This window comes from Acanthochromis polyacanthus, chromosome 23, assembly GCF_021347895.1.
Source record: "Acanthochromis polyacanthus isolate Apoly-LR-REF ecotype Palm Island chromosome 23, KAUST_Apoly_ChrSc, whole genome shotgun sequence".
Classification (NCBI taxonomy): domain Eukaryota; kingdom Metazoa; phylum Chordata; class Actinopteri; family Pomacentridae; genus Acanthochromis; species Acanthochromis polyacanthus.
The window spans coordinates 19,879,305-19,905,239 of record NC_067135.1 but is presented as its reverse complement, the minus strand read 5'-3'; the positions used below and the strand labels follow the sequence as shown (position 1 = coordinate 19,905,239).

The 25,935-nt window shown below is 43.3% G+C and overlaps 1 protein-coding gene across 2 annotated transcripts; it reads right to left on the bottom strand.

Annotated features, from left to right (window-relative positions):
- Positions 1 to 322: 322 nt before the first annotated feature.
- On the bottom strand, positions 323 to 25,935 carry arrb2b (arrestin, beta 2b). 2 transcript variants are annotated; one of them, XM_051943609.1, is made up of 14 exons: positions 25,793 to 25,935; positions 20,626 to 20,656; positions 20,454 to 20,514; positions 19,145 to 19,189; positions 18,356 to 18,552; positions 8,953 to 9,080; positions 8,611 to 8,746; positions 8,450 to 8,534; positions 8,083 to 8,155; positions 7,820 to 7,957; positions 7,628 to 7,711; positions 7,398 to 7,474; positions 2,562 to 2,616; positions 323 to 1,727 (listed from the first exon to the last, which is right to left on the bottom strand). In XM_051943609.1, the coding sequence occupies exons 1-14, from the start codon at positions 25,813 to 25,815 to the stop codon at positions 1,628 to 1,630; spliced, it is 1,233 nt and encodes a 410-aa protein (XP_051799569.1). In that variant the 5' UTR covers positions 25,816 to 25,935; the 3' UTR covers positions 323 to 1,627. The 2 variants fall into 2 exon arrangements, with proteins under 2 accessions (XP_051799569.1, XP_051799570.1); XM_051943610.1 differs by having other exon boundaries at positions 8,953 to 9,044.

The window sequence follows — 25,935 nt, the reverse complement described above, 5'->3', positions numbered from 1 at the left end:
TCAAGAGAAGAATGGTACTGCCAACAGAAGTTTCAATTGTATAGAATAGTATCAACATACAGTCATGGAAGTAAACTCTGTCCTTAACCACAGATATCCTTGTTTGGGTTGTATTTACTCTAAACTCAGCTTTGCCGGAGTTCAGATTTGAGAATGTGAGAAGTTTCCCACATTTTTTAATTAACAGGTGGCTAAAAGATGCAGCTACATCTGTTGCATGTCTTTCAAAATTGAACAATTGAATTCAATATTGAATTTTATGGGCTCAGTGTAAAGCATCCTGGTGTTAGGATGGAGTCTAACTGAAAGATTTCACAGCAGATACATCACCTTCCATTTGACAAATGGAAAACTTTATTTGCAGATACAAAAGAAAGTGTGGTATACAGCAAAATTAAGGCAATTTTTAATTATGTTGTTGCTTATTTGTACATTGTACTTTAAATCTTGATTACAGTAACTAGGTGCCATAGCTAACACCTACACATAGGAAGTATTTCCTTATAGCAAAGTAGAAACAAAAACATTCTGCATGGTTACAAAAATATAAGTGTGGTGAGACATGAACAAACAAGGACAGTAAATATGGGTGTTAAGCTGAGACACAGTAAGATATAAGTTTTTATCTCTTTCATTGTGAAAATAGCATGTGGGGAACAAGACAAAAATAGTGTTATGAAATCTAGTGGATCTAAGGTTTGTGTTGATGATGCAGTATAGACCTAATAATCATGGAGCAAAAGGATTAGAATATTGTAGCTCCAATGATAAATTGGCAGGTTAATATTATGACTGTTAGTTATAAGAAATTAAATGTCAACTACATGATGGAGATCATTTAGAAACAGTATCTCCTTTACACCGTTTATTTACTAGAGAGCACTGACAAGTTTATTTTGAATGTGTAAAATGTCCTGTTCACTACATACCTCGATCACAATTCTTCAATCCAACCAAAATTTAGGGATTCTTGTGAAAACATCACATCCCCTTTATCAGATTCATTCAACCTCTTAAATACTGGTACCTCTAAACTGCTGGTTTGATATTTGTGGAGCAATGTCCACCGACACCACGCTTCAAAACTGGAGGCATGTTTGTCTGTGGAATGGCATTTGCTGGTATGAAAAAAGAACTACAAAAATAAAATCATTCCTGTTTTTGTTCTGATATAAAACGTATTTGAGTTCATCATAATGAGGTTAAGTACAAATTAATAGTAAGTGGTAACAGTCCAACGTTCCTGTTATTGCTCTTTACAGCTTTAGTGATACCTGAAGACAACAGCTCACCTACCATCAGTATAAAAACATCACTTTTGTTTTTATTCTAAAGACTTCCCTGATTCAATTACTTATCCTGAATCACAGCAGCATGTATAACACTGATAATACCTGTTTATATACTAACATATAAACAGTATGATTCCAACAGCAAACATCAGATTTCTTAATTTTGTTGAACTGTTCCTTTAACAAAAGACACATGGAGTTGTCCAGACAGCATAAATGGTACAATTAAAGCAAGAATACAGACTGTCCTCAGAGTTCTGGCAGTCTGCTCCACATCTTCCCTATTTTTTACTTTTTCTTCTTGGGTTCTGGGATAAAAGCATCCTTTAACTCTGCTAAAAGAAGGGACTGTCTTCATCCTTGTCATCGTTCAACCCTGTTAACCGCAGGCGCGCAAAATCTTCAAACACAAAGTCATCAACCTGAGAGGAAGTACTGACAAGAGAAAGATTCTCATCACATACTATTATGAAACATGTTACACTAAAATAAGCACAAATGCATTTCAGTAAATACAGACGAGTCTGAGTTTGAGTGTTTATATTGACAACATCCATCCATCCATTATCGATACACCGCTTAATTCTCATTAGGGTTATGAGGGGTTGGAGCCTATCCAGCTGATTTAAGGTGAAAGCAGAGGACACCCTGGATAGGTCACCAGTTTATCACAGGGCTACACATAGAGACAAACAATCACACTCACACCTACGAACAATTTAGAATCTCCAATTAACTTCATCATGTTTTTGGACTTTGGGAGGAAGCCGAGTACCTGGAGAAACCAACGCATGTACAGGGAGAACATGCAAACTCCATGCAGAAAGATCACAGGAAGGTGGGGATGCGAACCAGGGATCTTCTAGCTGCAAGGCAAAGTGCTAAGCACCAAGCCTAGAGTCTTGTTTGAAAAATGAATGCTGTCTCAAGAAATGCCTTGGTTTTAAAAAAGCAAATAAAACAGAATAAAAAAAAAACTTGTACCAGATGGTCTGGTTACTGTGATAGAAGATACCAAGATGGTATCTCATAGTAAAATTGGTGTTCTACAACAATTTCATTTCGCAGACGCTTTTGTCCAAAGCGACGTACAACACAAGCAAGAATTCAGACATGTTACCATCTGATTTTATTTGCTGTTCTCTAACTCAGTGACCTGTCATTTTCCTATCCCAAACACATTGTTGTGTCAGTGAATTTTGCTACTGTGTGGTCAGAAGACGTAAACCCCAGTACCAGACACACACATGCACCCACACAAACACTTACTTCGTGTCAAACTCGATGAGGTTTGTATCCACGAGAGGCTGACTCTCTGGAGCAACTGGGGAAACAAAAGGACATGAAGTAATTAAATGTCACTAATCCACCCAACACACATAGATCTATGGCTACAAGGTGTGTTTGTATGTGTGTACTTGTACTATTCATCTTTTAGGGACATTAATCTGTCACACTATGGAAATCTGTCTCCTAGTTGGTGTCAAAAACCATTTCCAACTAACAAAACTATATTGACTTTAATATAGAGTTTTTTACACCATCTACTGTATAGCATTAACATAGCAGCAAACATCTAGTTGTGGTGAAAAGATATATAGTCAGGTCTCTAAATATTTGGACATTGGCACAATTTTCAGCATTTGGGCTCTGTACATCACCACAATTGATTTAAATGAAACAATCAAGATCAAGGATCAAGGATCAAGATGAGCTTTAAGTGCAGACGTTCAGCTTTAATTTGAGGATATTTGCATCCAAATCAGGTGAACGGTGGAAGAATTACAATAAATTTTATATGTGTGCCCTACCTTTTGAAGAGACCTTAAGCAATTGGACAAACTAACATAATCCCAAATCAAATTGTCACATTTAATATTTGGTGGAACATCCTTTGCAGTCAATGACCGCCTGAATTCTGGAACCCCCAGACATCACCAGACGCTGGGTATGGTTTCTGGTGATGCTCTGCCAGGCCTCTACTGCTCTTCCATTTTATGAAGATATTGAGGGTGGCCTTCTACATTGCATTGTAAAAATGAAAGTGCAGTCTGGAGGGTTCAGCCAAAGCCCCAAAAAACGAAGAATATAAAGTGTAGCCATTTCATTTCAGTTCAGTGTGAGCATTAGTATGAGCATTCATGCTGCTTTTTTTGGCTCTCCTCTACTGGCGTCTGCTCTCTGATTCACCGTCTCTGCTTTGTGCCACAATAAAACTGATACATGCATAGCAGAAGAGACAGCAAAACAAAGGAGAAGATAGCGATGATAATGTAACTCGAGCTGACAACCAATTTACAATGCAAGTCTGGGGGAATGATTTCAGATGGATTATTTCTTGTTGAATCTTATGTACACAACTTTTCTGGTTGTAAATGAAATGTGACAGGATGGGGGAGGTGTAGCTAACACGCCTGTATGTCTGGTCTGAGATTCTGGTGGTCTAGTGCAACGTCCATTGGTTCTGAATGTTGTGTACACCATCTTTCTGCATATTGGCTTCATCCTTACAGTTCCCTAGTCTCCCATTCACACCTCAGAACAAGAGGTGACCAGGCTTTTTGGGTTATTACACCCAGGTTTTGGAACAGTCTGCTGTTCCACATTAACTGCTTTCCCACTAATGGAAAATTTCAAATCCCAATTAAGAGCTCATCTTTAGTTTTTCTGAAGCTGCTTTAGTAATGTTCATTGCCTGATTTCACTTTTAAGCCCCTAAAGCCCCTCTTTCAGACACAGGACATGAAATATTGCGGGCTTTATCAATCCGTTACAGTGATGACATTCCAGTCACTCAGACATAGCTCCCTTTTCCATTAATGTTCTTCACAGCATTCATGGATCCTGCAGCTGTCTAATGTTGCAGGTTTGTAATAAATTATGAAATATAGTCCAACACAGCTGTAAACTGTCATTCTGAGTGTGACAGCTTACTTATCTGAGGTGAAGACATGTACACACGTGGACAAAATTGTTGGTACCCCTCAGTTAAAGAAGGAAAAACCCACAATTCTCACTGAAATCACTTGAAACTCACAAAAGTAACAATAAATAAAAATTTATTGAAAATTAAATAATCAAAAACAGCCGTTACTTTTGAATTGTTGATTAACATAATTATTTAAAAAAACAAACTAATGAAACAGGCCTGGACAAAAATGATGGTACCTCTATAAAAGATTGAAAACTATTTGACCAGAGTGACATGATTAACTCAGGTGTGTCATTTAATTGACATCACAGGTGTTTCCAAACTCATAATCAGTCAGTCTGCTTATTTAAAGGGAGACAAGTAGTCACCCTGCTGTTTGGTGAAAAGGTGTGTACCACACTGAACATGGACAACAGAAAGCGAAGGAGAGAATTGTCCCAGGACATCCGAAAAAAATTATAGACAAACATCTTAAAGGTAAAGGCTATAAGACCATCTCTAAACAGCTTGAACTTCCTGTGACAACAGTGGCTCATATTATTCAGAAGTTCAAGACCCACGGGACAGTAGCCAACCTCCCTGGACGTGGCCGCAAGAGGAAAACTGATGACAAATTGAAGAGACGGATCGTTGGAATTGTATCCAAAGAGCCCAGAGCAACCTCCAAAGAAATTAAAGGTGAACTCCAAGGCCAAGGTACATCAGTGTCAGATCGCACCATTCGTCGTTGTTTGAGCCAAAGTGGACTTCATGGGAGACGACCAAGGAGGACACCACTGCTGAAAAAAACTCATAAAAAAGCCAGACTGGAATTTGCAAAAATGCATGTTGACAAGCCACAAAGCTTCTGGGAGAATGTCCTTTGGACAGATGAGACCAAACTGGAGCTTTTTGGTAAGGCACATCAACTCTATGTTCATAGACTCAAAAACCAAGCATACGAAGAAAAGAACACTGTCCCTACGGTGAAACATGGAGGAGGCTCAGTAATGTTTTGGGGCTGCTTTGCTGCATCTGGCACAGGGTGTCTTGAAAGTGTGCAAGGTACGATGAAATCTGAAGACTATCAAGGCATTCTGGAGAGAAATGTGCTGCCTAGTGTCAGAAAGCTTGGTCTCGGTCGCAGGTCATGGGTCTTCCAACAGGACAAAGATCCAAAACACACAGCCAAAAACACCCAAGAATGGCTGAGAGAAAAGCGTTGGACTATTCTAAAGTGGCCTTCTATGAGCCCAGATCTGAATCCCATTGAACATATGTGGAAGGAGCTGAAACATGCCATTTGGAGAAGACACCCATCAAACCTGAGACAACTGGAGCTGTTTGCTCATGAGGAGTGGACCAAAATACCTGTTGACAGCTGCAGAACGCTCATTGACAAATACAGAAATCGTTTAATTGCAGTGATTGCCTCAAAAGGTTGTGCAGCAAAATATTAAGTTATGGGTACCATCATTTTTGTCCAGCCCTATTTCATTAGTTTGTTTTTTTAAATAATTATGTTAATCAACAATTCAAAAGTGATGGCTGATTTTGATTATTTAATTTTCAATAAATTTTTATTTATTGTTACTTGTGTGAGTTTCAAGTGATTTCAGTGAGAATTGTGGGTTTTTCCTTCTTTAACTGAGGGGTACCAACAATTTTGTCCACGTGTGTAGGCTCACAGTGTGACTTGCTTTCAGAAACTGGTCTGGACTGATTCGCTCTCTGTGCTCTCTTGGCATTAATTTACATAAATACAAGAATTGAATTATCCCAGCTCTCTCTCTCTCTTTGGAGATGCACGTATGTATTTTTCTCCTGTCTGATGCGGCAGGTAAAAAAAGGTGCCTGCCTGAAGCAGCTTTAGTTTACTCTTTTGCTATTGTAGTTCAATCTCTCTTTGTTTTTAATCCAACCACGGCTTTACCATCGCCATCCTGTTGATTTTTGTACCTTAGCAGGTTAGTCCTTGTCATGCTATCCATCCAGTTTCATTGGATGTTACTAAAGCTCCTTAACTTGATGTCTTCTCTCTCCCATAGTCTGTGCTTTGTCCTCTAGGTCCCCTTTCTCCTTGAACATCTCTCAGATATTTCTGGATCTGGAGTTGTACAGGTCTGATCTGTAGTCTTCTTGTCCTACAGTGTTTTTTTAAATTCTCTATGTGTTATCCGTGTGCCCCTGCTATCCTCTCCAACTCATTCCTCTTCACACTTGCAAATGGAACATAATAGCATCAAATAAACAAAAATAAAAATATAAAAAAAAATTCAAAATAATATAATAATAAAATAAAAACAAACAAAAAACTGAAATTTAGCCACATAAAATAAATAAAACAAATTCTCATAGGGGAGCCACTGAATCCATAAATTTGCTGAGTTTTTATGTAATTTTTTTTACAACTTCAGTTCAAAATTACTGGGTTAATCTACTTAATTACTAATTCTATGATAATAGTAATGAATGCTGCAACTTTTGCTTTAATATCTCAATTAGTTAGGTTCAGCTCCATGATTATCTTTACAGAAGGGTCTTAGCTGCATTATCAGTTACCTTAATCTCCATAATTAATACCTCTAAAGGGTCTTAACTTTAGTATGTATTGCAGTCAGTTAAAGTAGTAATATGTATATTTTAGGGTTCTATTCCTTAATAAATGGTTGTATTTATATAGTGCTTTTATCCAAAGCACTTTACATGATACGTCACATTCACCCATTCACACACTGATGGCAGAAGCTGCCATACAAGGCGCTAACCACAACCCACCAGGAGCAATTAGGAGTTCGATGTTTTGCTCAGGGACACCTCGACATGAGCACAACGGTCCGAGGATCGAACCGCAACCTTCCAGTTACAAGACGGCCACTCTGCCCACTGAGCCATGCCGCCCGTTCATATGTATTTGTACATTACTTGTGTAAAATCTCACCAGACATACCTCTATCGGGTCTTAACCCCAATATTTGAACTTCTTTATGCCAATTACATCTTTTTTCACTGAAATGCACTTTGGCACAGCACCTGCTGTTTTACGTGTGCCATTTAAAAAATGGTGATTTGAATGACTTTAAGGCTGAGATAACAATAGATTTACATTAAGGTTAGAGCAGGGATTAAGGTAAGCCCCCAGGAATGAAAGTAGGTCAATGTAATATCCTCTGAAATCCAACTGTGCGTGTTACCTGACTGGGGCTGGGACCTGGGGTGTTCTGCAGGTTTGGGATGCATCAAGACAAACGGAAGCTCCACTGACACATCCCTACACACACACAGACGGAGAGAGAGAGAATGAGAGACATAGGTTTTTTCTGTCTTTGACTGCAGTAGACATTTGTATGTTTCCAGATATGCAGCAAATCATCAAGTCATTTGTAGAACCATTGCTGTATCAAGCTTGAGTGTGTTTACCTACCCTCCACGAGACACCACCAGTTTCACTTTAACTCTATAGGAAACCAAGATCCCCATCATCTCCTTGTTGCATCCTTCTTTTACTCTGTTACATATTCAGAATGCATACGCATAAGAAAGAGTTAGCTGCCTGTTTGCACAAAAAGTAAATCCTTTACTGCCAGATATGTGTGTATACAGTATGTGTGTGTACATGGTGCTGGAGGCCAAGTTGGTGTCTTCATGCTTTAGCTTTCCATCCAGCGCCAGGCCTCTCTTTTCCCTGTTGGTACCCAGCATGGGGGTCAGCACGTAGACCTGGCAGGAAGTAGAGCTTGGAGAAACCTGATGACTGAGGTTGGGGGCAGATGTTAGGAAGAAATGAGCAGAAAGGGAAGAAAAATCACAAAGAATGCACTAAGCACACACATGACATTATGACTGACAGACAGACAGCAGTATAGAACAAGAACTTACTCTGTTTCGACCTGGGCAACGGAGCACTTATACTGAGCCATGGAGAACAGACAGATATCAGCATACTGACGGACTAAGAGAAAGAAAAAAGAATCATAGTAGCCCCTTTACTTGCCATTAAAAGTTAGTTTTGAGTAGCCATAAATGTTATAATTATGGATAAATTAATGACATAATTAGGCAGCATAAAAGCAACCGTAAAAGTCTTAAACACTGCTGAATAGATACTTGCATTTTACTTTCAGCACCCAACAACAATAAATTAGAATAAACTGCTTACTCAAGTGGTAAAAAAATATTACTTCAAATACTAAGCTGCATTATAACTGAAAGAATGAAGTGAGTGTATGAGGTCAGATAGAGTTACCAGATATCTTTGCTCGCTTGACAGTCTTGGTGGAGTTGTTGGTAACACGGACATTGACGCTGATGGGCTCACCATGATAATACAGCTGTAAGGGGACAGAGGTCGAGCAGTGTTAGTATTTTACTCATTAAATAGCGCATCAAAGTGTGTGATTATCTTACCTCCTTATCCAATGAGGCCTCTAGGTGTAGAGCTCTATCAGACATCAGAAAGCTGCGACTGGTCTCCACCATTGGCTGTGGACCTGGCTTCTCTGGGGCAAACTGAACCTTCCTAATCACCAGATGCACTGAGTTCCTACAAACACAGCAGGGTCAGTCACATTTACATTTAAATACATTTGTAAGGTACACTAAATGTTGCCAGCAACAAGGCTTAAAATATTAGGTATGAGCTACTGGTATGAAAAAAAAAATGAAACAAAAGGAGAACCTGGACAATGTATGTTTCTACAAACTAAATGTGTTAGCTTAGTTAGCCTCTGGCATCAGAAAGTGAGGGACCTTTGGTGTATCTTCTCCTCCACATTCTTTGCACAGAAGGCTTGAAGCTCGTAGTCCACACCACACGCTTTCCCAGTGTCCTCTGGGCCGGGCTGCAGGGTCACCGAGCAGGGCAAGTTCTGAGGGATCTGAGACATTCGCACACGAAAATAAAATCAGATCTCCACTTTAGCTCTAGCTGCATTTAGACTTGCCATATGATTTTAAAAATCATGTAAATAATTATAGTGTTTGACAAAATTACTCATTCATATGGAACTTATATTTAAAAATATATATAATTAATTGGTTTAGGAACAGTGAATAAGTTACACATTAAAAAAGGTCTCTTACTTCACATACATTCAGAACATGTTTTTCACTGTTCGCCGTAGTCAGCTATAATGACTCACGAGAAGCAAAGAGGTCATGCCACTAAAATATTTAATAAACACAGCTGTCTATTTCACCAAAACTAATAATTCAAGCTGCTGTAAGTACATTTTGACCCAGTTGACTAAACTTTGCTCAAGGCTCTATGTTCAACTTGAAACCTTTATCCTGTTTGCTGGTAGGTGCAGGTGAAAGTATATCAACAATTCGGTCCACATTGTTGACATTTATCTGGTAATTCTTGCAGCCATCACTAAAAATATGCAACAGTTTATATCATATGGCAACAAACCTCACACTGGGAAGAGTGCCATGGTTACAGTTTCATGCTTTCCAGATGCATACTTAGTAACACACAAACTGATCATCCACATTAAAACTACTGACGGGTGAAGTAAATAATACTGATTATGCTGTTCCAGTGGCACCTGTCAGCTGGTGGGGTTTTATTATACAGAATGTTAACAGTCAGTTCAAAAATCGATGCGTGGAAAAAATGGGCTGAGTGAAGATCAGAGCGACTTTGACGGAGATTAAACTATGATTCTTAGACCACTGAGTAGGAGCATCAGTAAAACAGGAGGTCTTGTCAGCCTTCAAAGCTGCAGACAACTCGGAGTCAGAACAGGTCCATGGAGAAATATAAGAAGGTTGTCTGGTCTGATGAGTCACACTTTCATGTGGATGGCCGGGTGTGTGTCATTTATCTGGAGATGAGATGGCAGCAGGATGCTCTGTGGAAAGAATGTAAGCTTGTGGAGGAAATGTGATGTTCTGGTCAATGTTCTGCTGGGAAAAATTGGATCCTTGTATCTTACAGGACTTAAAGGATCTGCTGCTAATGTCTTGGCGCTTGATACCACAGGACACTTCTAGAGGTCTGTGGAGTCTATGCCTCAATGGGTCAGAGCTGTTTTGGTGGAATGTGAGGGACGGACAAAATATCAGCTGGTGACATTTAATGTTGTAGCTAATTGGTGCAAGAATACTCAGGCAGAAACATAAATGCATTCTCACATTTGAATACATATATTATAAAATGCACATACACATGTTTACACTCATATGTCCTCATACTCATATATTCTCACTATGCATGTATGTGTACATTTGTGCTGATGAAAATACATACGGTATATATATATATGTGTGTGTGTGTGTGTGTGTGTGTGTGTGTGTGTGTGTGTGTGTGTGTGTGTGTGTGTGTGTGTGTGTGTGTGTATGTACGTAATTATGTGTAAACATGTACATTTTATATTCTTACATGCAGTAAGGTCCATGAATATTTGGACATTGACACAATTTTCAGAATTTCAGCTCTGTACACCACCACAATGGATTTGAAATGAAACAATTGAGATGTGCTTTAAATGCAGACTTTCAGCTTGAATTTGAGGGTATTTACATCCAAGTCAGATGAACAGAGGAGGAATTACAACACATTTTATGTGTCCTCCACCTTTTAAAGGGACCAAAAGCAATTGCACAAACTAATATAATCATAAATCAAATTGTCACTTTTAATATTTGGTTGCACATCCTTTGCAGTCAATGATCGCCTGAAGTCTGGAACCCATAGACATCACCAGACGCTGGGTATGGTTTCTGGTGATGCTCTGTCAGGCTGCTACTGCTGCTGTCTTCATTTCCTGCTTGTTCTTGGAGCATTTTCACTTCAGTTTTGTCTTCAACAAGCGAAATGCATGCTAACATGGATTCAGGTCAGGTGATTGACTTGGCCATCGCAGAACATTGCCTTAAAAAACTCTTTGGTTGCTTTCACCGTATGCTTCATGTCACTGTCCATCTGCACCGTGAAGCACCGTCCATTGAGTTCAGAAGCATTTGACTGAATATAAGCATATAGTTTTACTTGAAAACTCTTCAGAATTCATCCTGCTGCTTTCATCAGCAGTCACATTATCAATAAATATAAGAGAGCCAGTTCCATTGGCAGCCATACTGTCACAAGATGTGGGTTTGGACTCCGGCGGAGAACCACGCCACCGACTAGTCGAGGATGGATGGGCCTGAGCCGGACAGACCGGGGCTTGACAGACTGGGGCGGGACAGGCGGGAGGAGCCGCTCCAGAGGACGGCCCGGGGGGGGCTGGACTGACAGGCTGGACCGCTCCGGAGGACGCCCCGGGGACTGGACAGACAGGACGGACCGCTCAGGAGGACGGCTCGGGAATTGGACAGACTGGGGCTGGACAGATAAGAGGGGCCGTTCCGGAGGACGGCCCAGGGGCTGGACAGACCGAGCCCAGGCAGGCCAGGACTGGACAGGCTGGAGGCCCCGCTATAGGGGACGGCCCCGAGGCTGGACACAATATTGATGGCTAGGCCGGCGGAGGCAGGACCCCTCCGGGGGCCGAGCCGGGAGCCGACGGAGGCTGGACCCCTCCGGGGGCCGAGCCGGGAGCCGACGGAGGCTGGACCCCTCCGGGGGCCGAGCCGGGAGCCGACGGAGGCTGGACCCCTCCGGGGGCCGAGCCGGGAGCCAGCGGAGGCGGGACCCCTCCGGGGGCCGGGCCGGGAGCCAGCGGAGGCGGGACCCCTCCGGGGGCCGAGCCGGGAGCCAGCGGAGGCAGGACCCCTCCGGGGGTCTCACGAGATTCGGGGCTGGGGCCCCTTCCTGAGGCGGAGCTAGATCCGGGGGCGGAGCCGGGTCTGGTGGGTCCTCCGGGGGCGGAGCTGGGTCCAGTGGGTCCTCCAGGGGCAGAGCCAGGTCCAGTGGGTCCTCCAGGGGCAGAGCCGGGTCCAGTGGGTCCTCCGGGGACAGAACTGAACACACGACCGGGAGCCCCTCTGGGGGCAGAACTGGATCCGGGAGCCCCTCTGGTGGTGGCGCCGGATCCGGAGGCCACTCTGGGGGTGGCGCCGGATCCGGGGGCGGCGCTGGAGGGAAGGTGCAGAGCATCTTCAGAGACTCGGGGAAGGCGTTTCGCCTCTCTGAATGCGTTGGGGAGGTCTTCAGCTCTTCTGACGCTGCCGAGAGCTCAGGGACTGGAGGCGGGGCGTCGACCCCCTCAGGAACTGGAGGCGGGGCGTCGACCCCCACTGGGGCCGAAGGCGGGGCATCGACCCCCACTGGGGCTGGGGACAGGAAGAAGGCCCCCACACGGACCGAAGGCGGGGGGTCCGAGGTGATCTTAACCAGATAAGGTTGTGAAGGGGTGCCTGACCCCTCTGGAGCTGGAACCGGGGAGCCACGGCACCTCCTAGCGTCGCGCCTACGGTGGCCAGGTCTCTTGGTTCCTCGGTTTGTGGGGAGTCAAGGTTCGGTTGACTGCCTGGAGAGCTGGTCAGGTTGGACAGGGAAGCGTTCAGGAAGTCCTGAATGAAGTCAGGTAAGTGGACTGCTAATAGGAGTCGCTGGCCTGCCAACTTGCAACCCAGGGTTACGGTGGAGCCATTTGGATCCTCCTTCCATTTCTCCCATAGGTCACACATGGCGAGGTAAAACACACAGTAGTCTCTGCGGCAAAAGAAAATCTCAGCGGGGGAGTTCAGTGTCCGGGTCAGGGCGCCTGCTGGCTCCAGAGCAGGTGGCACAGGTGGAGGGGGAGCTGCGGGTTCTGGGGGCTGAGGGGAACTAGACTGCGGGGAATCAGGGGCTGGCTGTTGGATGGATAACTGAGCTAGGGTGGCGGAGAACTGACTGAGCTGTGTGTAGAAATTAGCTGCCTGGGCCTTATTGTGTCTGGCGGAGGAAGCTAATTCTTGCAGTGTTTTCCTGTGCTGAGTGAGGATGGTCGGGGCAGAAGCTACCTGTGTCAGTTGACTGGAAAAAGTGCCGAGTTGTACCTTAAGCTGTGTACCTGCATTTGTCAGATCGCGGAGTGTTTTACCGAATTGGCCCAGCAGCTGCCCATGGAAGGAGACGGCATGGACAAGATCGGGTCTGGCTGGTTGATCCAGCCCCGGCAGCGGGTTCTCCGAGTCCATGTCGGTGGCCAGATCGTTCTGTCACAAGGTGTGGGTTTGGACTCCAGTGGAGAACCACGCCACCGAGGCTGAATAGAGGAAAAAGTGGTTTATTGTATGAGGGAGGGGTGAGAATGGTCAGGGGTGAAGGTCCAGGAGTGCAGCGGCGGCGGAGGAAGGGTTCCGGCTGCTGAGGTGGAGGGAGACCGTTGATCGGCGGCCGTGGAGGGCTCCGGAGGGGAGCAGAGTGTGGCGGCAGATGGTACGGGGATCCCTGGCAACTGATGATCCAGGAGTCTCAATGACGGAGGGGTCCAGGGGGGAAATGGATAGATCTTGGCAGGCGGGGAGGAACCCGGACAGCTGGTCGGGTCTGTCGAGTACAACGATCTGGCGGAGAATGGATGAGTGAACCGGTCTCTTATTGCAGCAGCGGTGATTAGTGGAACGCTTCTCAGCTGTCCGGGCTCCAGTGCAGCGGCTGATTGTCTGAGTGGAGACAGCTGTGAGGCTGTGCTCCACACAGAGATTGGCTAGGGAAAAAACAAGAGAGAGAGAGAGAGAGAGAGAGAGAGAGCAGGAGGAAGAAAGAAGGAGGGAGAGAAAAGGAGGGAGACAGATAGGATAGGGTATTTGGGATGCCAGATGGGGAGGACAGGGGGTGAGAAGGGAGCTCTAACACATACACGTCCACACCATGATACTACAACCACCAGGCTCCATGATAAGCTGGTATCCTTTGGATCTTGAGCAGTTCCTTCCCTTCTCCAGACTCGTCTCTTCTCATCATTCTGGTACACACGTGGACAAAATTGTTGGTACCCCTCAGTTAAAGAAGGAAAAACCCACAATTCTCACTGAAATCACTTGAAACTCACAAAAGTAACAATAAATAAAAATTTATTGAAAATTAAATCATCAAAAACAGCCATTACTTTTGAATTGTTGATTAACATAATTATTTAAAAAAACAAACTAATGAAACAGGCCTGGACAAAAATGATGGTACCTCTATAAAAGATTGAAAACTATTTGACCAGAGTGACATGATTAACTCAGGTGTGTCATTTAATTGACATCACAGGTGTTTCCAAACTCATAATCAGTCAGTCTGCCTATTTAAAGGGAGACAAGTAGTCACCCTGCTGTTTGGTGAAAAGGTGTGTACCACACTGAACATGGACAACAGAAAGCGAAGGAGAGAATTGTCCCAGGACATCCGAAAAAAATGATAGACAAACATCTTAAAGGTAAAGGCTATAAGACCATCTCTAAACAGCTTGAAGTTCCTGTGACAACAGTGGCTCATATTATTCAGAAGTTCAAGACCCACGGGACAGTAGCCAACCTCCCTGGACGTGGCCGCAAGAGGAAAATTGATGACAAATTGAAGAGACGGATCGTTGGAATTGTATCCAAAGAGCCCAGAGCAACCTCCAAAGAAATTAAAGGTGAACTCCAAGGCCAAGGTACATCAGTGTCAGATCGCACCATTCGTCGTTGTTTGAGCCAAAGTGGACTTCATGGGAGACGACCAAGGAGGACACCACTGCTGAAAAAAACTCATAAAAAAGCCAGACTGGAATTTGCAAAAATGCATGTTGACAAGCCACAAAGCTTCTGGGAGAATGTCCTTTGGACAGATGAGACCAAACTGGAGCTTTTTGGTAAGGCACATCAACTCTATGTTCATAGACTCAAAAACCAAGCATACGAAGAAAAGAACACTGTCCCTACGGTGAAACATGGAGGAGGCTCAGTAATGTTTTGGGGCTGCTTTGCTGCATCTGGCACAGGGTGTCTTGAAAGTGTGCAAGGTACGATGAAATCTGAAGACTATCAAGGCATTCTGGAGAGAAATGTGCTGCCTAGTGTCAGAAAGCTTGGTCTCAGTCGCAGGTCATGGGTCTTCCAACAGGACAACCATCCAAAACACACAGCCAAAAACACCCAAGAATGGCTGAGAGAAAAGCGTTGGACTATTCTAAAGTGGCCTTCTATGAGCCCAGATCTGAATCCCATTGAACATATGTGGAAGGAGCTGAAACATGCCATTTGGAGAAGACACCTATCAAACCTGAGACAACTGGAGCTGTTTGCTCATGAGGAGTGGGCCAAAATACCTGTTGACAGCTGCAGAACGCTCATTGACAAATACAGAAATCGTTTAATTGCAGTGATTGCCTCAAAAGGTTGTGCAACAAAATATTAAGTTATGGGTACCATCATTTTTGTCCAGCCCTATTTCATTAGTTTGTTTTTTTAAATAATTATGTTAATCAACAATTCAAAAGTGATGGCTGATTTTGATTATTTAATTTTCAATAAATTTTTATTTATTGTTACTTTTGTGAGTTTCAAGTGATTTCAGTGAGAATTGTGGGTTTTTCCTTCTTTAACTGAGGGGTACCAACAATTTTGTCCACCTGTGTATAAGTTGATCTTTGTCTCATCTGTCTATATTATGTTGTTCCAGGACTGCACAGGCTCTTCTAGATGTTTTCTGGTAAACTTTGATCTGGTCTTCCTGTTTTTCACGCTCACCAATGGTTTACACCTTGTGGTGAACCCTCTGTATTCACTCTGGTGAAGTCTTCTCCTAATTGTTGACTTGGACACAGATCTGGTTAACTGTTGAGGAGGGGTTTTTCTTGACCCGGGAAAGGATTCTTCTGTTTTCCACCAGACTTGTTTTCCATGGTCTTCCAGACCTTTTGGCATTGTTGAGGTCACCAGTGCATTCATTCTTCTTAAAAATGTTGATTTGGCCACACCTCATGTTTTTGCTATCTCTCTGATGGGTTTGTTTGGATTTTTCAGCCTAATGATGGCTTGCCTCATGATAGTGACATCTCTTTGGAATTCATATTGAGAGTTGACGTCAACAGTCTCCAAACATACATACCACACTTGAAATGAACTCTAGACCTTGTATCTGCTCCTTGTAAATGAAATAATGAGGAAATAACACAAACCTGGTCATGGAACAGCTGAGCATCCAGTTGTCCCATTACTTTTAGTCCCTTTAAAAGGTGGAGGTCACATATAAAATGTGTTGGAATTCCTCCACTGTTTACTTGATTTGGATGTAAATACCCTCAAATTAAAGCTGAAAGTCTGCTCTTAAAGGTCCCATATTATGCTATTTTTCAGTCACGTCATATAGACCCCTTGCAGTGTTTACTAACACAAGGTATGCGTGCGCAGACCCGGTGCAGGAGCTCCTCCACATTCCACTTTAATTTAATGGGTGAGCCAGTGTCTGACGACTGGGATGTCTCGGAGTTCCCTGAACAAGAACAGAAAGATAGCGTTTAGGAAATTGCACGTCTCGGCTTTGGCCGCATCAATGGGCTTGCTTTGAGAAGGCGGTGGCGGCTGTTGTTTGGGGCTGCCGCCGCCAACAGCTGCTTCCTGCTTCCCGCCGGACACGGCCTCTTGCTGTTTGGATGCAGCAGATGATGTGCTGTCCTGTTGCTGCTGGCCTGGTTCGGCATGTTGGGTATTAAAGTAATCCTTCAATGCGTTATCAGGCACTACTTTGACATACTGCACTGTCCTGCTAACGGGCTCAGGGCTTCTCCGGTATATCAGCAGGAACTGTAATATCAACGTAACGACTGCTCCGGAGAACACGGAAATCTGAGCCGCCTCTTGGGAGCAAACCCAAGAGGAAAAGAGCCGGCCAGCGGAGAATTAGCTCCCGTAATCCCTGACAGCTCCACCACACCAAGAACCCGCCGCCCCTTGACAAAACGGTGGGCCGCCACAGGCAGCAGCCGCAAGCAGGAGAGATGCTCCGGCGGCCGGGAGCCGGCCACCGGAGCATCTCCCCAGCCGCCGGCAGCCAGCCAGGGGGTTCTGGAGTGGCGGTTCCCTCACAGCACCACTCTTCTCTCGTTTCCCGGAGCTCGGCTTCTCCGTGCGGGCGCGGGGCAGTCTCGTGCGAAGTGACTAGGCTCATGGCACCAGTAGCAGCCGTCTGGAGAGCGGCGGCGACGTAGGCGGCTCAGTCTCTCGCTCCTCTTCTTCCCCGGGCCCGCACTCAGCCATCCTGACTTGCGGCTTGAACGCGGAAGTCGTGGGGGGCCGGGACGTGAGCGCGCGTTCCGCTTTCTCGGCTTCTTGTAGTGTCTCGGTGGCCAGCTGCCGGCGGCTGGCTGCTGGAGCATCTCCCCAGCTGCTGGAGCGTCTCCCCAGCCGCCGCCGGCCAGCCACCGGCCACCACCAGCCGAGAGTGGGGAGCCGCCCGGCGCTGCTGCCGCCACTGCTGTGCGGAAAGCAAACACTCAGCGAGGCACTTCGAGAAGCCGAGAGAGCGGAACGCGCGCTCACGTCCCGGCCCTCCACGACTTCCGCGTTCAAGCCCGCACGTCAGGATGGCTGAGTGCGGGCCCGGGGAAGAAGAGGGGCGAGAGACCCAGCCGCCTACATTGCCGCCGCTCTCCAGACAGCTGCTACCGGTGCCATGAGCCTGGTCACTTCGCACGAGACTGCCCGGCGCCCGCACCGAGAAGCCGAGCTCCGGGAAACGAGAGAAGAGTGGTGCTGTGAGGGAACCGCCACTCCAGAACCCCGTCCCTCACCCACGACAATGCACACTGGTAGGACGGGGGGGGGGGGGGGGGGGGGGGGCGCTTATTTTGTCATAAGCAGACCCAAATCAAAATCAGACGTTTGAGCAGGCATTTTCACAAAATGTGGTGTAGCAAGGCAGGGAGGAAACAGACAGTTTTCAAATTCGAACCTCATAATGAGGCTACTGCAACACACACTACTATAAGAACACTTTCACAAAGTGAGGTTTGCATAATACGTCCCCTTTCAAGCACATCTTGATTGTTTCATTTTAAATCCGTTGTGGTGGTGTACAGAGCTGAAATGCAGAAAATTGTGTAACTGTATGTGCATAACACTGTGCCTCTTCCTCTTTTCGCTTTTCTTTTTGATTCAACTATGCAAATATTGTGTCTTCTCAAAAACCCTGAGTAAGTCTTAGCAGTAGAATCAATTTATGGTAATGTGAGATGTAGAGCTGTTATTTTGATTTCTAGTACTCTCAGGGAGAGGCTGAGGTTATGTTTTTATCTGGGTATCTTACAGTGAAGTTGAAGGGGTAGGCATGCTGACCCAGCTTCTTCAACAGTCTCTCTTGCAAGCGGCTCAGAGGCTTCTTTTCCTCTTGCAGGGGAGGGAAGGCCTGAATGGTACTGACATGTAGATCCTTCCGAAAGGAAAGGCCGAGGACATCAAGGTCCTCCCGACCATAACGAAATGCGCAAGTCAGAGTCACAAACACTGAGAAGGGGTAAAGACAGAGATCGGAATCAGTCAGTGAATCAAGTCCTGTTCAGACACGCCCTCCTTCCCATTCATCTGATGGCATCTGAAAGTGCCAGCTTCATGTAAGCCTGGTCATTGTTCTGCAAACGTTGCGACTGCAATCTTACAGTAGAGAACAAAAGGCACATTTACTGTCCAAATTACAATACATCTTAATGATTCTCTTGCACATCCTACAATTTCACATCTACTACAAACCGGGATGTCTATAAAAACAAAATTTTACTGCACTCAAGGCAGAGTCTGCAACAGGTCAGATTAAGACTCAACAATAGAGAATTTAATCTATGTTTTGACAACAGCAGCATTTCATACATTACTTAAATTCATAAGTTATCCTTAACATGTAATCAGAATTGATCAGCATCAAATGGCAAGTCACACTGTTCTCCACCTTAAACAGATACAATTAAATCATTTGTTACAGAGCAGTGTAAATATTCTTATATGTCAACTGAGTTTTAAGTCCAATCTCGTGTGTATGACCCATGTCTGAAAAGGTTGTAAGTCTGTCTGTTACTTTATGTCTGTCTTCAGGTCTTCTTACCTTTTCGATCTTTCAGATACTCTGGATCTATAATGATCACTCCATCTAGGGAACACACACAGGTACACACACGTAGTTAAAAAAAAAGGCATCTCAGGACTGACTTTGAACAAATGCAGCCACCTATTTTCATGGTGGTGCCACAACCCGCAAGCAGTCTGTCAGCAGACTGAAATTTTGGTCATTTTGGCCGGTGCTTAGTGCACAGGTGCAGGTAGAAAAGAAAGTACACAAGACGTTCATTCAAATCAGACAACACAGAGTGAGCTGTTAGCATTTGAGTGAAAAATTTAGAACAAGGTCTGTACGTAGTGCCATGTTAGTCAGTTAACAGTCTATAGGTTTAACAACAAAATCAAATTAAGAACTTGCAATAAATGTAGAGAAATAACACAAAAGCTATGAAGGAATTTAATTAAACACTGCGTATGCTTTAAATCAGCATCAAAAAATACATGTATTTTAGTTAAAGCAGAAATTTTGCTAAATCATTACATTATTGTCAATGAGTAATTCTGACTATATGCATATAAAAATAATTTTTGTTTCTTGAAATGTATCACAAAGTAAAAGATACTATATGACATTAAAATATCCATGTGACAAATTAAGATTTTACATTATTTTTTCACAAAAATAACCCCTCAGAGCCCTAAAATGGCTCAGATGTGACTCACCAGCACATAAGTCTGTTTAAACACTGTCAAACCGCTCTGCATTGCACAACGGCAGGTTGAAAGATTAGAATAATTTAGTTATACATTGTGAACTGAAAAGTTGTTCTAAAGAAGAATTAAGACACAGGAAGCTCCACCCTCTAAGTTGCTCTGTGTTTTTGAGTTTTGTCAGTACACTGCAGTTTCATATGAAAATGGACACTACATAATGCATACAAAAACGATATTTGAGGCTGGCCTGATGGTGGTGAACTTGACAATTTAAAATTTTCCAAATTACAAATGAAAGCATCATTCATGTCCCTGTGATGATGTACTGCCTCATAGTACATGCTGTGGAGACACACATTTGTTTACACAGTCACACTGTAGGGACAAAAAAAAGTTACTTTTGGGGACAAAAAGCACCACCCCATAATGTAAATGATTACATGGTTAATGGTAAAGCCTGGGTGTTTGACTGTGATGTCCTCTGAAGTGATGTGTGCATGTTTGCGCCTATGTTGGAAATCAGGAAATTTTATGGTTAAGACAAGCTGTATTGTCAGTCTATGGTTTGGTTTAGGTTAAGGTTAGAGTAAGGCACCAGGTTGTTAATGTAAATCAATGTGATGTGTGCATGTTTGACTCACCCACTGGATCGACGTGGTCTAAGTGATCAACAAAATCTCTCTTGCCTAGATAAACTGTGAGCTGTGGAGAGAATGAAAGATTAATCACAGACTGATGAAAAATCCACAAAAGTGCTAATAATAAAAATGATAAAATGGTCAAAAGAAACAACTCTTGGCACACATATCCTACCTTGCTATTAGGACTGGACTTCTTAAAGACTCTGTGAATGAAGTGAGAGAGCAGATTTTGAATATATTGTCTGTTTCTATGATATCAGTAACCTGGGCTTCAGCAAGTGTGATATGTGTACTGGTGTCTTGAAATGTCATGAAACCTGAAATGTGTGTGCACTTTGAGCTACACAGTGTCACGGCATTAAGTTTGTGTTCACACTGCCAGCCTGATTTTACAATGTCAGATGCATTTGTTAGGTGAATGACAGACAATCACAGTAATTCAGACTGATTTCAAATGCAAAAAGTAGATTTTGGCCATGACTTTTTCAAGAAATTATCTTGACAGAATGAGCAAGTTAGAACTAAAATGTGAGCACATGCAAGAGCTACATTTTAGTTCATCCACATTGGAATGTATTAATAATTTGACCATTTTAAAGTTAAAACCAAAAAGCCTAATATGGGCTCTTTAGGGCCTTGTATGTGAGCGTCTATCATCAGCACTGACCAGCTGTGAGTGTGAGAACTGACTATCTCATTAGCAGTCCTAAACACACACACACACACACACACACACACACACACACACACACACACACACACACACACACACACACACACACACACACACACACACACACACACACACACACACACACACACACACACACACACACACACACACACACACACACACACACACACACACACACACACACACACATCATTGGCACTGTGCAATCATGCCATATGTCCAGCTTTTTAAACTCATACTCACCCTGTGGGAGCAGAGAGACATTGCAGTGCTTGAGTTTGGTGTTAACAAAAAGTGAGCAGTTGGAAAGCAGCAGTACTGGCTGACAAGCACCATGAACTGCTGGACAGGAAGGTCAGCATAAACTACAAACAAATTAACGGCTGTGTGGTGTGTGTGGTCGGTCAATGACCATGTGTGATTAGGTCACGGTTCACAGCGTGGAACAGTACCGATGCTCCTGAGAGAAACAACAGTAATTGAAATGTAATAAAGCAACAACGCATAGCAAAGAGCAATAGCAGCAAATCTATCCAAGAAAAAATGTGTAGCCGAAGAGAAACACAAATGTTAAGTCACACATATGATTACCCATGCCAAACCACTGTTAAGGAAATATGAACCCTCTGATCCTCTTACAGTGCTGCAGATTATCAGTCTGCTCTAAATCAAAGCAAGTATTAGCCGAGCCGCAATAGACAACCCATGGCAACGAATTTAATTCTCTGCCAGGGTGGGTCTAGTTACCCTCCATAAGGCTCAAGGTTGGATTCTCCTAAAACTGGCCGGACCAATCACCATGAAGTGTAGAGTCAGAAGGTGGGCATAACTAAGTGACGACAGAGGTGCGACAATTCTGACAGAGACAACCGGCGCACAATAAACAGTTATCTTTCGACTCGGCTTTGGCCACAGCCCTTAAAGATTTGAAGCTAAAATTCAACTTGAAAGATAAACAAAGGACGGCACTGAAGTGTTTCATTGAGAAGAAAGACGTATTTGGACTTCTGCCGACGGGATATGGCAAATCCTTAATATACCAGTTGGCTACGCTGGTTGGGAAGCTAATAGGACTTAGCCACAATCCGCTGGCGCTCTAGGAACTCCGTCAGCCTATTCCTTGCGTTGATTGGTTGTATACCTACCCAATTGCTGCAGAGGGATTTGATAGACAACCTTTTAGCCCGCCTCCCTCCCTGTCGAGCGTGCCTAGACCCTTGTGCCTTCAGAAACATGGGTCTAGCATGGCTAGGCTAAGCAAGTATATGTGCAGAGAGCAATTTTAAACATTTAAAAAGGCAATGCACCATAGTAAAAAAAATAATACTAGTAATGTCACATGATTTGCGCTGCCTAGTTTGGGAAACTTTATTAAGTTTTGCTCCATACAGCTGATTCACTACAGCAGGCAGTTGGTGTGACTCACAAATCTTCTCCAACACACGTTTTTGTTTGTTTTCCTTGTACAATCTATATGATTTAGTCCTTCGACAGTCCCACTGCTTGGAATCCAGGCAGTGTGAAGGGCAGAGCAGAGAGAGAGAAAAAAAAATGTCTTTGCTGAAGCTAAACAGGAAGTGAATGATAAGTATAACAGGAAATGTGGCCAGTCTATGCCAGTAATGTGTATGCCAGCAAATATTCTACAACATATTATTGCCATGAATCAGATACCCTTCATGTAAACAGCAGCACAAAATGGAAAGTGGGTCTTCACGATTTACATTACTGTAGAACATGTTTGTTGTAAATTTGCAGGCCAACAAGCCGAGCTGCTATCAAGGCCATCCAGGCCCAGTCAGCTTTTACCCGTTTTATGCACACTGCTGCAGTTTTAGGAATATAGCATGTGGCTGTGCAAGAATGTGCTGCCTTTTACATTCTGAGGAAAGAAAACAAGGACAAAAAAAACAAAGTGCTCATCCTGACTGTCACCAGAATGTCCTTTACTTCCTCAGCACATGGCATACGAAGCCCTTTCTGTCAACTCCTTATCCTAAAGGCAAAAACCCTTAATATGACAATAAATCAGAATAAAATCTTCCAGTGAAAGCTGTTTCATAAACTAAGCAGTGTATGGGTATTGCTGAGGCTTCCCGTACTCACCTATAATATGGTATAAATGCTGTTCACCCTCACACACCCAATATATAGTTTCACAGAACTGATTGCTGTAAACTTGTCCTCGAAACAGTTGGAATAAAGTAAAAACCAAAGAAATCAAGTTTGTTTTATGTTTTAAACATGGTAAGTGGTAGAAAGCTGCCATTTTGTAATTTATCTCTCGTGTTGCCCTTACCAAAAAATGTTGTTGCCTTGTCTGAAAAAAGTCCAAAAATTCAGAAAAAAATTTCCCCAAATTCATAAAAAAAATTGCAAAATCTTCAGGAAGAAAATTCCTGAAAAGTTTCCCTCAAAAGTTTTATTTTTTTAAATAAAAAATCTCCAAATTTGACAGCGAAATTCACCAGATTTTGGTTGTTTTTTTCTGAATGTTCTTAAACATTTTTTAAACATTTTTTTTTCCACTAAAAAATGTTCAAAAATTTCCTAAAAAAAATTTAAAATGTGGAAGTTTTCACTGTGAAAATATATATTTTTTTCCCCACATTTTCAAAACTTTAAAACGGGTCAATTTAACCCGCAGGACGACAGGAGGGTTACAAAATCCTAATGTACACCTTTAATACACAGACATGAATATTTGGGGTTCAACTGATTACTGTAGAGGGACTTTAATACACCCATGCTCAGGTCCATACATCACACACATACACTGTTAGCTCAGATTTATTTAAACTAACAATGACAAAGACAGTAAGCTCTGATTGATCTGTGACCAACATGTAGACTTCAAGGGTTTGTAACTCTACACAACAGATGCAAGATGATGTCGATCCCATCACTAGCATGAGCTGACAACAGTTTTTGAAATAAAATGTCAGCATCAGCCCAACAGTGACAGGCAGGTAATGTTACATTAAGTTAATACTGACATGCTTTACAGTAGTTGTCCTATTTTGCTCAGTGGATGTGCACATATAAAAATAATTGCATTTCATGTCTGCCAGTGAGCCATGACCAAATGAATAAAAATGTGATTCAGGAGAGATTTGAACTCACTGTGATTCTCTCCTTCAATGCAGAATAGAATAGAATATTTGTCTTTGGCGAGGTCTGCACAGTGGCTTGGTGATCAGCACTTTGCAGCTAGAAGATTCCCGGTTTGCATCCCTGGGCTTGGGATCTTTCTACATGGAGTTTGCTTTCTCCCTGTGCACCGGCTTCCTCCCACAGGTTATTTGGTCATTCTAAATTGTCCGTAGGTGTGAATGTGAGAGTGCTCGCTGGTCTCTATATGTAGCCCTGCGGTAGACTGATGACATGGAGGGTGTCCCCTGCCTTCACCATAAGTCAGCTGGGATAGACTCCAGCACCCCACGATCCCAATGAGGATTAACCCTCCTGTTGTCCTGCGGGTCAAATTGACTCTTTTTAAAGTTTTAAGAATGTGGAAAAAATATACATATTTTCAAAGTGAAAATTTTCACATTTTCAAAATTGTTTTAGGAATTTTTTTAAACATTTTTTGGTGGGAAAAAACAAATTAAAAAAATGTTTAAGAACATTCAGGAAAAAAAATCAACCAAAATCCAGTGAATTTTGCTGTCAAATTTGGGGATTTATTATTTAAAAATATAAACTTTTTGAGGGAAACTTTTCAGAAATTTTCTTCCTGAAGATTTAGTAATTTTTTATAAATTTGGGGACATTTTTTCTGAATTTTTGGACTTTTTTCAGACAAGGCAACACCATTTTTTGGTAAGGTTAACCCTCGTGTTGTCCTGTACAGAGAATGGATAGACTGATGTCTTTGGCGACTCCTAGTGGTTAAAAAATAAACTAAAATCTCTCGTATCATCAACTCTCTCCTGCGGTTCTCTCGGACATAATTGTGTGGAAGACAGAGTCCAGCCTCTGTATTCCACTGGAAAGGTAACAGAAAGCTGTGTAGCTACAGTTTTCTATCAGCCGCTCCTGAATCATGCGCAAAGAATCCTTCAGGACGGAGTCGAGTTGTAAAAGTGGTCCAAGTGGAGCTGGATCTGGCAGAATCTTTTCCCCTGTCAAACACCTGCACAGTTTGGCTTCATCCTGCCAGATAGGTGGCTCGAACAATTCCTGGTCGTAAATATAACTGATTAGTTGCTGAGAGGAAAAACTGTGGCTTCATCCTGACCGTGGCCAACACCCACAGCACGTCCCGTTTTTACTCATGAGGAAGTTGGCCAGACTTGTTTGGAGGTGAAAACATCGATGGCAGTTATTAGACACGGATTCATGAGACTTTCAAGTATTTTTTAGACTCACTCTTCAGTTCGATATTGCAGAAACAATGTCAGATTTCAGTGATCTACAGTCCACTGAGCATAACAGCTGATGATCAGGTGGCTTCACTTCATCGCTGCTCTGCGTCACTAAACATTTAGACTGTCACTCCATTTATGTGTCTGGTCCTTGTTTTCCTTTCTATATCCGGTTTTAAATGAGCCTGGATGGTTCCCTTTTCCCCCCTCACGAGTTAACGGACATGCACGTCCGTTTTTTGGCAGCATGTATGTTCCTATCTGGATGTGTGTCTTACCTGGTCCCGGTTCCGTCCCCCATCTCTCCTGGCCCCCGGTAGACTGGATTAGACCGCAGCTCTGAAGCGTCGCCTGCTTCAGGGTCGTCCGCTGTTGCTGTTTAGAATCATCCAGCCTGCTTCCGCAGCTTAGGGGCAAAAAC

Bases quoted from the DNA above. Each gene is read 5' to 3' on its own strand.
- arrb2b (XM_051943609.1), bottom strand. From the start codon at position 25,815: ATGGGGGACGGAACCGGGACCAG. The intron at 7,958-8,082 runs GTAAGTTCTTGT...CCCCAACCTCAG, and splicing joins GTTGCCCAGGTCGAAACAGA to TCATCAGGTTTCTCCAAGCT. The intron at 1,728-2,561 runs GTAAGTGTTTGT...TTCTCTTGTCAG, and splicing joins CTCATCGAGTTTGACACGAA to TACTTCCTCTCAGGTTGATG.